The sequence below is a fragment of the Thermobia domestica genome, chromosome 14, assembly GCF_964235325.1.
Source record: "Thermobia domestica chromosome 14, izTheDome1.hap1.1, whole genome shotgun sequence".
NCBI lineage: Eukaryota > Metazoa > Arthropoda > Insecta > Zygentoma > Lepismatidae > Thermobia > Thermobia domestica.
Window position 1 is genome coordinate 55,738,807 of NC_137467.1, and position 14,801 is coordinate 55,753,607.

Below are 14,801 nucleotides of genomic sequence, written 5' to 3' on the forward strand. Positions count from 1 at the left end.
CTCCCCTTAACCTATTTTCCGAAAGAAACAAAAAAATACGTGTCGAATTATTTTCGGTCTAGTATATATGTGATAAGTTTGAAGAAAATCGGACGACGAGAAACCCTTGTGAAGCTATCTCCTTTACAATTTCCCTTTTTGGACTTGACTGTTTTTTTTTTTTCGCAAAGTCTTTAATTAGTGGGGACGTCAGTAATGTTGTCATATAATCCGATCAAGATAATCCTAATAGATATATGCAAAGATAAGATTTCTAAAAGGAGGTGTTAGGACGTATATTTCTGGGCTTTCGGCTTCTATGACTACTTATCCCGTCACGTATGAAGGATAACGTCCCTCGGCGGACACACTATCCGGCGAAAGGGAAGGAAGGAAAGGCCTTGGACGTATAAGTTAAGTACCACCCCGACATTTGCATGGTATAAATGAGGAAAACCCAGGAAACCTCATTCAGGTTGCTGCCCTGAAAATGCTTCTTGCACTCTTTCGACCGACTGTCCCCACCGGGAATCGAACCCGGGACCGTTCGCACCGAAGGCGAAAGCGTTAGCGACTACGCTACGCGGGTAACAAGATTTCTAAAAGATATAAATCGAAAATAAGTTTGGTGGAATAGTGCAATAGAGCATATGTAATTTAGTAGATAAGACGTTGCACTCACTTCCACTTGGTTCCGGGTTCGATTCACAGCCAGTACACCTTAATTTTCGACGTCCATTCAGCGTCATGAGGGTCGAAGTCACGTGAATAAATACTTGACGGCTACTACATCCAGAATACTTCTGACGCCTGTTAGAAGCACGGTGGCACGACTCTCCGATCACGTGTTCGTCGCTAGGTAGTTCAACCAGTCGTTACCAGATGGCGTTGGAGGGTTGTTACGCCAGTGGTTCGTTGGATTTCGGATTAAGGGACAAAAGATTGCCGTAAAAATTAAAACAGATGTCTTGAAAAGGGTTAAAAGTAAACAATATACTAGGAAACCTTTAAATAAAAATACTCAAAATACACTAATAATAATAGCACATAACATGAAAAATATAAAACAAAAATATTAGAAAATCATAGGCGACTATCCTAGGCCTGAGGGGGTCGCAGCAACACAAAAGTTACTTCAGTCTCCCAGTATCTGTATAAATCATCAACCAACACCCAATACTATCACCAACTCTTCTAACAACTATTGGCAATTATCCATCAATCGCAGAGCCCGTAACGTGGTACAATGTTATGAAAGAACTCCTTAAACTGTGTGAAGAAGCTACGGGAAAGGTGGGTCAGGTGTACGCTATAACAACATTTTATCTAGGGGTATGTATGAAAACGCTTCCAATTATATGAAGCAATCTAGAAGAATTTAAAAATCATATAAATTAGTGTTTATTGGAGCCTTTTATACGATAATGAACTACTTAAATATGGCCGCAAGAAGGAAGGATCAGGTTATTCCGAAATAATGTTAGAAGCCAACCTAGTCTCTGCTAGCTGTCTGAGTGGTGTCCGTTATGTGGTGCTTGAAGATAGTCAATGAAGCATTGGAACCTCTATCTTTTGACGTATATCTGTCACAAAAAAGCGACCAAACTGATGAGATTTTGAACAGTCCTTTACTTAAAACTAGTAAAAACTTGCAATGCCTATAATCTTGACATAGCTCTCCAAGACCCTATTATCCAACGTCGTATGAAAGACTACATTTTCTTTGAAGAGAAGGTTAGAAATATGCAAACCCGCTAACGTCGGGTTAAGCTTCATGTACAATACTCGACTTGTGTTTATGTTGTTCTGTGCAGTTAAGACAAACAACTTTAGTCTTTTTCATAAATGCATGGGAGATATGGCCAATCTATTCTTCAGTTTTGTTGGCCACAATTGTGCCCGTTACCTTACATAGTTTGAAGTATTCCTACCAAACATCGACACTATACACCCAGCAGCATCTCAGATGTTAAATAAAGAAGCAATTTCAGTAGCTCGCTTATTCAATCCAGGTAACAGGTGTTCTATTGATAAGACTATGAAAGAAACATTCATGAGATTTGCTAAATCTCGTATTGGCTCTGGTGGAGCTGGACTCAGTGGCATCATAGTCAACTACAGTGCTTTCCAACTTTTACAGGTTCTGAAAGAAGCAAGTATTATGAAATGACACTGGAAATGACTGGTATGGTTCGCGGTGAAGACACTCTGGAAAACGACGAACATAGTGAACCTTCGTCATCAGAAATTTGTCGAAGCGAAGTTGCAGTTCAGCGTGAAATGGAAGCAATGGAAACACTACAGGCTTATGTTAATCCGTTTAGAGTTCTGATAAAGATAATTTGTACATAATTTCATCTGATACTCCTCTTCCTTCAGATATTGCATGCAATATTCTGGTGCTGAAGAAGCAGGGAAAAGAGAGAAAGAGATTTCTACAGTAAATGCTTCAGGTTGAAGAAGGTGAGGTTAAAACCAGGAAAAACTTCTTTGACAGGCTGCCACGACTTAATCTAAAATCCATGGCCCGCAAAAATAAATGATTAAGTTGAAAGCATCCGATGGGCTAGTTATAAAATATCAAGAACAGGATGGTGATGCTTTCAAAATACTTGTTAAATCTCAGCTTGAAGAACAAGTGAGCATCGATGAACTCATGACATATTGTATAACATCTGTTCCTCAGTCTGGGCACACCTAACTGATTCATGGCGTAAACAAACAAGAGCAAAATAGTGCAATACCTTACTAGAGTTGTCTTAGATGCTGCATATACCCCTCTTACAGAGGAAACCCTTTTCATAGAAGATGGCAATGCTCAGTTTCATGCAATGAAGGATTTGCCACCAACTTTTGGAGAAATTTGCCTCAAAATGCTGGACTCCCACAACCGTAAAGCACATGTAACATTCTCAAATAACATTTACGTGGAGTTCTATAAAGTATCAAGAATGTCTGTGCCGTGGATATAGTGAAGAACTATTACTCCAGCGACCTAAAGCTAGAAAACATTTTTCTGCAAAACAATGAAAATAAGAAGCAATTGGAGAACCTAATGCATCGTGCGTGGAAGAGTAACTCAGCAGCAACACGACTTGTTGGTAGAAACGTTACACTTGTTGTTGAAGGAAATGTTTTCCTTTTGACGTCAGATGGAAAATCAATTGAGGAGAAAGAGATTGAATCCCTTCATTCTACCCAAGAATAAACACATACTAGAGTAATATTGTTTCTCATGCACCGGAAAAAATAATTATAAGAATGTAGTGGTTCGACGCCCTGATAGTGACATATTTTTATTTTAGTTTATTATTCACCAATATATTTACGGTATCATAAGGAAATTTGGCCAAGGTTTTTGTGATGTTCTTTTGAGATTGCAATGCTTCACTGGTGGAGATTGCAACTGTGCTTTTAAGGGGAAGGTAAAGTGATATCTTTGAACAAAATGGAGAAGAACAAAACATTTCAAGACATTTTACTGCATTAGGAAACCAATGGGATGTTTTTGAAACATTAACAGTTCAATTAAATGAATTTACTTCCTTGATGTATGAACATACTTGCATGAAAGACGTTGATGAAGTCCGGATGTTTATGTTAAAGAAAAAGTGATGGTGGAGATAAACTGATAAGATGTTCTTTCAAAGTGCATTTCTACAAGTTGCCACCATGCAAACGTTCGCTACTTCGACGTATCACCCTTGTAAATTACACATGTGGTATATGGAAGCAATTACGTATACCAAATCCAGACTTTCCCAGCCCAATTCTACATGGTTGGCAAATTTGTGATTAGAACGTGTGATCAGAGAGTTGCGTTTTACCTGAAAATATAGGGAACATTTTGACTATGGATGGCAGTATTCATACTATAGTTGATGATGAAAATAAAGATAATATTGATCTCCTGTCAGTTGATAGCTTATCAGATATTTCAGATAATTCAGAAGATGAATGTGAAGTTTGATAGCCCATATTCCGATGGTAAATCTTAAACCATTCTTGGGAAGGGAACCATTCGTTTAGAAGTTTAAGTATATATGAATCATATACCATATTTCTTCCAATATAAGGCGCCATGGAAACTAAGGCGCACCTGAAATTTCACCTCATTTAAACTCATTTTTAAAGTGTCGAATCTAAGACGCAGAAATAGTGTACAAATACATTCCTATTTCGATAAGCATTTTCTTATCAGTAAAAGAAAACTGTTAATTGTTCGTGAGCAATTATCATCTCTGTGCAATCTGTCATTCTTGTAATACAACCAATTTTAAGCAAATTAATTGTAAATAAAAGTATTAAAGACTGCAGTAGATTTTACGTGCAATGAACAAATATGTGTATCCAAGACGTGAACAAATATGTGTGAACAAATATGTGTATATACATCGAATCCAAGACGCCATCGAATCTAAGGCGCACCTAAATTTTGGACGTCTAAAAGCTGACAAAAAGTCGAAGTCTTATATTCGAAGTCTTATATTCGAAGAAATACGATATATATATTGACTTAATTTAAGATAAACAAACTTTTTATAATATTACATTTTCTGTGAATTCATAAGATGTGAATGTGAATGAAAGAGACAATTCTTTGAAAATCTCGATATGTTTCAATCATGTATGTACTGTCTTGAAATGAAGATAAACGAACTATATTTTATAAAATATTTTATTCCTAATTTCAAGGGTTTCTCCAGTATTTGCTTTACTCCTATAAGTTTCTTATATCTTTAACTAATCAAGTGCTACTAATAGATTTTGATACATCGTCCGAGTATACATAACACAATATTTTGGTAATAAATTTGACTTCCAAGTGTCAGTGGCTCTGTAAGCGAAAAGAGAAATTCAGAGAAACCGGAAATATATATATAAATATATATACATATACATATATATATATATATATATATATATATATATATATATATATATATATATATATATATATATATATATATCTTATATTTCTTCTCTTTTTGTTCTAAACCTAAACAATATAGTGACAACAATAAATATTCTTAATTGCTTGTTATATACCAAACAAAAGAAGGAATGTTTTATAATTCTACTGTTGTTAATTTTCGTTCTGTAAAATTTAAAAAAAAAAAAAAAAAAAACAGTTATTTTATACGTAAATGATATGCGGCTGGCAGACGTCTTGAATTTTCACTTTTTGGAACACTTTTTGTTTCGTATTAACATCTTAAATCCGATTCACGGATGTTTGAAAACTCTGAAAATACTAGTTTAATTTAGCCCTGGGAGGAGGGTCCATTGGTAGCTAATCTAGCTGCTCCTCTAGTATGTGGGATCTCTGGTTCGATCTAAGCTTGCGCGAAATGAGTTTTGTGGTGAACGAGCACCGTGTGTGGGGGTATTCTCAAGGGTTTTCCCATTTTCCCCTACTTGCTTCACTCGACCATTTCATTCATTCTCATAATCCCCGTCTCCATTAGTCAAAACACGCATAACCGTGGGACGTAGATCTAAAAGATTTCATTTCAATTTTCCTCTTAAGGCCCAAGATCCATTTAGCACGATACATATACTAGTACATAGTAGATTCTTACCGTTAAATACTGCTTCACATCAAAGCTGTACCTGACAAACATGTTGTCAGAACTGCCAACAATTTTCCCATTCACAAATATAGTACTAACAGTATCTAATCCCTCGAAAGTTAGGAGAATTCTGTTGCTCTTCAAAAGTTTTGGTGTCACTACAAAAATAAATAGCTGTTAGTGAAACGATAGATTTTTTCTAATAGGTATTAGTTCATGTAATGTAGTATGACAATTCTATATAAATAATTACTTAAATTTATCACTTATTGCATCCAGCAGTAATCTACCTAAATACTTTCAGCAATCCCACTTATCAGCCTGAGTAGGATTGAGTTCTTACTGGGAAATCCCACATCTCAAAATGATACCTTGCATTTTTTTATGGAGAGAATTGAAGAAGAGTAGGGTCACAAAACTAACAGTCAAATTTTTCGCTCTTCACAAACTCTTCAAATATAGTACCAATTCTAGTAAAAATTTTGAAAACGAAAACTTTTTTTTAAGTACCATGTATTAGTCCCATACATTAAAAATAACAGCTATCACATGCGTTGTAACGCGATCTTTATTGAACAATCCATAAATTGTAGAAGCCTGTAACGCATTAATACGTAGTTTTTCCTTATTTTTTCTTTAATACATGGTTTTCTTTCAAAAATTACAAGAACGGAATGCATGATAGAGAAATTATTTGATCTTGACCAAACTTGGCGTTGAAATAAATCTTGACTGTAAAATATTTGTTCCTGTGTAGGTAGACCCAGGGCTAGATTAACCCATCTGGAGGTCCAGAGCTAGAAAAAAAATATGTGGCCCCTGCTGATTTCACCTTATACATTTATGTGGAAATACAGTAGGAAAGTTAAGGGGATATTTTTTCATATTTTTGGTAATATTTTATTTGATGGTGATGATTGTATCTTCATGATTGTTTTTAGATAGCCAGTTGAGATTTTGAACAGTGGGGAGGCTCCTGTTCACATGAAGGCCCGGGGCAATAGTCTCCCTAAACCCCTCTGTTAATCCGGCCAAAGGTAGACCCATTATTCTTGAATCATAATCTATTGACGTTAGAGTTTGAACTTGATTAAATTTCTGCCAAAGAGCCTATCCGGTTGCGATTATGTGAACCAACTTTGGGGGAGATGGCTGAATTTCAGTTCAAATATAGAAGAGACTATATAGGTTCTATATTCCAAAAGCAAATTGTTCTAAAATGGATGGAACATAGTACAAAAAATCAGAAAACATGAACATTGAAGTCAATAAAAAAGCAATAAGCAAACGAAAGTCGTCTACCAAAAAACTATAATAAGGGGATGGCTAATTGAAAGGTTATTTCAAAGACATAATATAGAGCTATAAAAAGTAACACGTAAAGTAAATATGGAGAGAACATTGTCAGAAGTCAAGATGTTTGAGTAAAATCAATAATAATGATAAAGTATATGATAAGTATATGGTAAAGTATATAAAGTACTTCGAATTACACAGGGCGCCCAACGCGGAGATTACGTGCTTGAAATATCTCAAATCTGAATTTATAATCTCCAAACTCGATTTAGCACGTAATATGACTTTTGACCTTATCACGTGACACAGTCTGGTCCTTATGGCAAACTGGATGGGCCCTTTCTCACTAACAACTACAACTTACAGAACTTATTCGATCTTTATCAAACTTGACATACAGGTAGACTTGTACCTGATTGGTAAGCTCGTGACAGTTTTTGGTATTCTCGCAAGAAGTGCCTTTGTCATTGGCTATGAGTATGAATTGTTTGATTTGCGTATTGGTGCAACTTCAACCAGGTGACTCACTGCGTTCTCGTTCCCCTCCTCTCCAAGTAATAGAAACAAATTAAATAAGTCTATGAAAGTGAAATGTACCATTTGGCAATTGGGTGTAGTGTCATCAAAATGACAGCCACTGTATTCTACCATGTAATTGCAATTGAGCAATTTGCATGAAAGTGTTTTAGAGGTCAAGCTTTAACACCCAATGAAAATAATCTACCAAGAGCAGTTAGTGTGATGATGAAATGATGGAACTTGTTAAGCAAAAACATGGAAAGTGAATGGACGGCATAAAGAGTACAGGAGTAGAAAAGAAATGCAAAAATAAGCAATGCTAAATATGTCAATCATTTTGTACAACAAATCATAATTTCATCAACATTCCTATTAAACACATCGTGTTTATCTCGACGTTGCGATTGGTCACCAGCTGGTGGTTCATTTCCCAACGGTGGTGGTGGATGCATATAAACACTAAGTCAAAATTCTTAAAATTTGTTAATTTATGTAGTGATATGTTTCTCGCCTACTTTAAGAATCAATTTCTCAGGTTTTGATTATGGCTTATGGGCGGTAAGTCAAAAAGTGGACAGTAGGTCATCCGCTGCAAGAATACTCATTTTTTTTCTGTGCAGATATTTGCTTTCTGAGTTGTGGATTTTCATTCGTCGCTGAGCCTCGAAGAACCGCTATGTGTTAAAAGCGCAACTTTTCAGAAGCAAAAAACATTCCGAGCACTTAAAATTTTGCCAGATACACGGAAACACTTTAAAAATATAATAAAATTGATTCTGCATATATTATGCACTGTACATTTTTGTATCTTGCTTCAGCAGTATTATATTACTATTTTTGTGTTTACATAGCACCTTTTGCGCCTTACAAGCACATAGAGAATTTGTATACATTAATCAATGCGTACGTGATGAGAACCAGAAACCTTTAATTTCAATTTATAATTTTTCATTGTTGTGGTGAAACAATTGAATATTAAATTATGATGTTATAAGGGACGCTGCCTGACAACTTTCTGGTTTATTTGTACGACATAACTCATTTTCGACAAAAACGTTACATAGCGGTTCTTCGAGACGCAGCGACGATATGGCGTTTGGACTTCGTCAAATGTTTGCGTTTCTCCCATTCGTAAGTCACTAGTGTTAGAAAGTAAACATGAAGAATATGGTTAATTTGTTTATGGGTCCGTACCAGCTGATATTAATATTAAAATATGTTATGATAGAGTTTGAATCTGTGATCATTATTAGTTGATTAGTTGTTTATTAGTTACAAGATGAATAAATGCTTTTGTGCATTATCATTATAGATTTATACTCTTAAATAAAATATATTTGAGATTATATCTGTAATTAATTATATTAAGGTTATAATGTGGAATTTAAACCTTAACAACTAGTAAAGTTATTCAGAAAAATTTCAGGGCGACATAGTCTACATGTAAGAACGACAATAATTTCAACTGAGTCTGACATCCTTTTCAGCTACCACAGTTTTCTATATAAACCTTTCGTTTGCAATGACAACGAGACACGAGGAGAAATTTTATGAGTAGCAGAACGAAGGAAAAATATTTAAAAGTCTAACTAAGCTTTATGTTTGTCCAACGAAGTGAATGGGTGCAGCTAGTTTCCAAATAACGAACAAACGAAAGCAAGCAGTGAGAAAATAAATGTTTAAAAAAAAGTCCAGGAGGAAATACAGGAAAAAGAAGTGTGGAAGCAAAACACTGAAAAGAGGAAGATACATTAGAGGTTAGAACGAATGACAGATATGCATCATAACAATATCCGACGCTGCAATTTCTTGTAGTCAAGAATCATATTTATGGCGTACAAGAAACCTTAAAAAGAGGAACGAATAAATTGATCCAACTTGAAAGGAAAGCATAAAGACATTTCTTTAGCCCTCTCATGCATGAATTATGAAAAAGTTATAAAATATGTTTTTTTTTCTTTTTTTGGTTTGATATTCTGATCAAGCTGATTCCTTAAAATAGATATCTGAAAAAAAATTTGTGGTTTGATAAGTGAGATATGACATGTCCTCATATGAGGACGCTATGCAGTAAAGGGAAAAATATTGTTTCAAAAGATGAATTTACTAGTGACATATAACAGATACAAAAGTGTGAAATATTGTTGAAAAACTACATAAAAAGGCGAAAATCTGTTGCAAAGCAGTTAAGATGAATCCTTGGAAAGTCAAAACAACGGAAGAGAACGTTTAGAACACCAATACAATAAAATAATCCGTATTACTTTTATGAAGCCTCAAAAAATTAACATAAATCCTTATTGCTTTGTTTGAAGCAACAAAATAATAAAAATGATACAAAAAAGTTTATATTAACTCCCTAAACAATGAGAACGATCATTTATTGGGCAGTATGAAACACTTCAAAGCACTCTGGATAAAATGTTACATCACACATACCACAAATGTATCGTGTCTTACTCTACATCTCAGATCACGACAATGATTTGCATATTTTGAGTCACCTTTCTTTGGGTAATGACCTCCTCCATCAAATCTTTTCTCCCTGGGTACGGTCAGAATTGCTTTCTTCTTTAGTGGAAGTGGCGAAGTCTCAGTGCTGAGTCTTCCTCTAGGTCTTGCAGGTGTGGAATTTCCTTTGAAAATAAGTCCCATAGCCAGACGACTTTTGAATTCAAGCAAATCCATATGCTCATCTTTTAAATGTTCATAGTATCCAAGCGTTTACCACAGTAACATTCAAGAAATGATAAAATATACGCATATACCACCTCTTATTTCTAACGAGCTACAAGCGAGTCCATCAAATCAATCCCTCCCATATGAAGATTGTACTTTGAGACTGCAAATGGACGTTGAATTTTGATAACTTTCTTCTCTTTTCTGGAGAATCTTGAGGCTTCGTCTTGAGGTTCTACTCCAGCATAACTTGATACCGTATGAGCTAAAGAATTGTCCAACCACCGCACAACTGTTACATCATCAGATGATATTACAATGAATGAACTCAAAAATTGCCATATTCATACAAATTGAATTATGGTTTTATATATGGTAACAGGTCAATCTTGTAAAGCAGTGGCTGTACACATTTCATTTCGTAATGGTGCTCTCAAAATATGATAAAAGAGATTCTAAAATACACAGACTTATATGATTTTAACCGTACTTCGTTTTATGCTACCAATTTTTACAATTTCGAATCATAAAGGCTGAAAATAAAGCATATAAGATGAAATATTTGCGTATCCAATATAATGACAATGAGAAAAGTTTTGAAACCTCAGCTGCATAACGTCCACAATTGAGGACACGTTTTTTGTCGCTATTACCTCGTTTCGTATAATACATTTAGTCAAAATAACAAGACAATCTCACAAAACTACACCAAATTAACAAACTAAAAAAATTTCACCTGAAAAAGTGATTCCAATCGCTGAAAAAATTATATTATTTACGAGCATGTGCTCAACATTCGTTAAGACACGTTTTCATATAGCAGTAGGGTGTTGTCACTTGGGGCAGTTTTTTTCCTACTGCGCATGCGCAAACCCTTGACGTTGATTGGCTGGCGTCGGCCACGCCCCTTCACGCTGATTGGTTGGCACCGGCCACGCCCCTTCACGCTGATTGGTTGACACCAGCCACGCTCTTTTATGACCTCCATTTTAGAAGTATCTACTGCGCTGACTGGCTGGCGCGGGACCCCCGCCAATTGGCTGGCGCAGGACCCTCCCGCCCCGTTCACGCCGATTGCCTGGCACCGGACCCCGCCCCCCTTGACGCTGATTGGCGGGACACGCGCACGGTCTTTTAGGAGTGCCGCGCTGATTGGCTGGCGCAGGACCCCGCGTACATGGCACATACCATAGCAGATAATACATAAGATTCGTTCCCTTTTATGAGCACTCTACGAACACATAGCAGAGCGATAACACAGCAGAGCTAAAGAAAGATCATGGAGACTACGAACACATAGCAGATCGATAACACATTCTCCATCCATCTATTTAACATAGCACATATAGCATAGCAGGGGTGTATTCGTTCCCTCTTATGAGCACTTTTAACATAGCAGATCGATAACACATTCTCCAACCGCCTATTTAACATAGCACCTATAACATAAGACTATATAACATAGCAGGGGTGCACTCGTTCCCTTTTATGAGCACTCTTTTTAAACATAGCAGAGAATAATGGGGGTGTATTCGCCCTCCATTTTGAGACCAATTTTTGACCTACTTCGCATATGCGCAAAACTGTTCCGATTCCGCATGGCAACATAATAGAGCAGAGATTAACAAAATAACAACTCACATACACACACACACACACAAACACACACACACACACAGCAGACCGCAGACTGTTCCAGTTTAGGAGCAGATTACGGCTATGCGCAGAAACATAAAATAAGACATAACACCCTCGTTCTCTTTTACGAGCACTTTATAGCAACATAATAGAGCAGAGAATAAAAAAATAATAACACACACACACTTGATTGCTTATTCGTAGTAAAATTAAATTTCCAATTAATTACACATTCCACGCATGCGCAGAAAAATTACAGTCACATAACAAACTGTTCCAGTTGCAGTGCCAGTTCCGGTTCAAGAGCCGATTACGCAAACAGTTACGATTCATGTTCCGATTCCCCCGGAGCAGACTACGTGCAACAAGTAGGCCGTAAAAGACTATGACCTATTATTCATTCCCTAAATAAAATAGTATACACCCATGCTTGGTTGCGTATGCCAAATCCAATCTAGTAGAAATAACACGCATGCGCAAAACATTTACATTTCCGATTTGGATGAAACTCGGCATATGGGGGTTTCCGACCATGCTGATTACCAATACAACACTTACTTTTACCTGGGTCTTATAGTTTATGTGGGATACGTCGTTTGTATGACACTTAAAACCTAATAACTCGTAAACGAAGCAACATATTGAGGTCGTGTTTCCACATTTAGTAATTGGTCATCAACTACTACAAGTTCCAAAATAATAACCATCGAGGTCAAAGGTCAACATACTTAAAACCTAATAACTCGAAAACGGATCCACATATTGAGATGGTGTTTCCAAATCTGGTAATTGGTCACCAGGTACTACAAGTTCCAAAATAATGACCATCGACGTCAAAGGTCAACATACTTAAAACCTAATAACTCGAAAACGTTCCACATATTGAGATGGTGTTTCCAAATCTAGTAATTGGTCATCAGGTACTACAAGTTCCAAAATAATGACCATCGAGGCCAAAGGTCAACATACTTAAAACCTAATCACTCGAAAACGGATAAACATATTGAGATGGTGTTTCCAAATCTAGTAATTGTTCATCAGGTACTACATGTTCCAAAATAATGACCATCGAGGTCAAAGGTCAACACATTTAAAACCTAATAACTCGTAAACGGATCCACATATTGAGATGGTGTCTCCAAATCTAGTAATTGGTCATCAGGTACTACATGTTCCAAAATAATGACCACCGGGGTCAAAGGTCAACATACTTAAAACCTAATGACTCGAAAATGGATTCACACATTGAGGTGCGGTTTCCAAATCTAGTAATAGGTCATCAAATAGTACATGTTAAAAACGTACTGACTTTCGAGGTCAAAGGTCAAATATTTAAGCTTTAATAATTCGTAAACGTAGCCAGCAAGAGATTTCTGTGACCTATTCATTTTTGTTCCAAGCAGAAAAAGTGAAGAATGAATAAATTTTAGTGACTTATTTGCTATTGTACTAGCGATAAATCTCATTTGTAACTAGCTCAGAATTTCTGTACATTTTGGGTTATTCAAAATAAACGAAAAAAATAATTTGGATGGACTAACGAAAAAGAAAGCAAAGATATGCCATTTTAGCTAGCTGAGAATTTAAAGAAACAAAGGGAACCTACTCAATTTTCTATCAACGAGTAATGCCAATTCAACTACCTCAGAATTTATGTGCCTTTTTGTGCTAAGGTATGTTTTAACTCATCTTGTACTATTTAAACAGACGAAAGGATAAATTTGTATGACCTATTCAATTTTGTACCAACGAGAAATGCCATTTTATCTAGCTCAGAATTTTATATCATTTTGTACTACTCAAATAAACGAAGAAATAGAATGTTTAGTTTTGTACCAACTAGAAAAAAAGAAGTGAAGAATGAATAAAATTTAGGTGGATTATTTTCTTTTGTACCAACTGGAAAAGAAAAGAAGAGCTACTTTAACTAGCTTAGAATTTTATATCATTATGTACTGTTTAAACAAACGAAAATTGACCATTTTAACTAGCTCAGAATTTATGTAAATTTTGAACTAGCTGAATATTTTATATCATCTTGTACTATTTAAACAAACGAAGGGATAAATTTGAGTGACCTATTCAATTTTGTACTATTGAGAAATGCCATTTTAACCATCTCAGAATTTGAGTGATCTATTTAGTTTTGTACCACCGAGAAAAACAAAGCAATTGCACAATTTTGGAGTATTCAAATAAACAAAGGACTTATAATTTGTATAAACTCAAAATCAATTAAGCGAAGTAATGCATTTGAGTGAGCTATTTAATTTGAAACACTGAAGCAGGATCATCTTAACTAGCTGAGTATTTTATACCATTTTGTATTATTTCAACAAACAAAGGACCATTTTAACTAGCGGCGAATTTTATATCATTTTAAACTAGTCTAATAAACGAAGGCATAAATATAAGTGAGCTATTAAATTTTGTAGAAACCACAGAAAAAACCGAAGGAGACCCATTTTAACTAGTTCAATATTTCTGTACAATTTTGTACCACCCCAAATTTTATTTTTGTACCAATCAGAAGAAAATCAGGGAAGGGCAATTTTATACTTTTTTGTACCATTAAAAACTGAGGATAACTTGAGTAGTCTAAGTTTTTGTACTCATTCGAAGAAAAGCAAAGAAGAACCATTTCATACCTAATGTTGCCATGGCTATAAGGGAAGGAATAAATAAATATGGGTGTCCTAACCATTTATATCAGGCTTAGATTTTTATGCCCTTTTTTGTAATATTTGTACCAAACAGAAAAAAGCTACACAAATAAACATAGGAATAAATTTTTAATAACCACAAAAAGCGGAGCTCAGCCTGATATACCATTTGAGTGGCTTATTGAATTTTGTACCAAGGAGAAATCTCATTTCCAGGCCATGTTTTACCATTTAAACAAACGAAGGACTAAATTTGAGAAAGCGAACATGGACTCAGAATTTTATACCATTTCATAATACGCAAATTTGGATGGATTATTTAGTTTTGTACCAAGCAGAAAAAGGAAACAAAGGTATAAATTTGTACTGACCGGAAAAGCCGAGAAGGATCGTTTTATACCAAACCGAAAAAAGCACGGAAATACCATTCAACTAAATAATAATTTTTGTGCTA

The 14,801-nt window shown here is 35.5% G+C and overlaps 1 protein-coding gene across 1 annotated transcript in view; it reads right to left on the bottom strand.

Annotated features, from left to right (window-relative positions):
- Positions 1 to 14,801, bottom strand: part of LOC145669676 (beta-mannosidase-like) — a 186,983-nt gene that overhangs the window by 152,671 nt on the left and 19,511 nt on the right. The window contains exon 4 of the mRNA XM_081737932.1: positions 5,562 to 5,710. Within this exon, the coding sequence (XP_081594058.1) occupies positions 5,562 to 5,710 (149 nt within the window). The remainder of the gene's footprint in view (positions 1 to 5,561; positions 5,711 to 14,801) is intronic.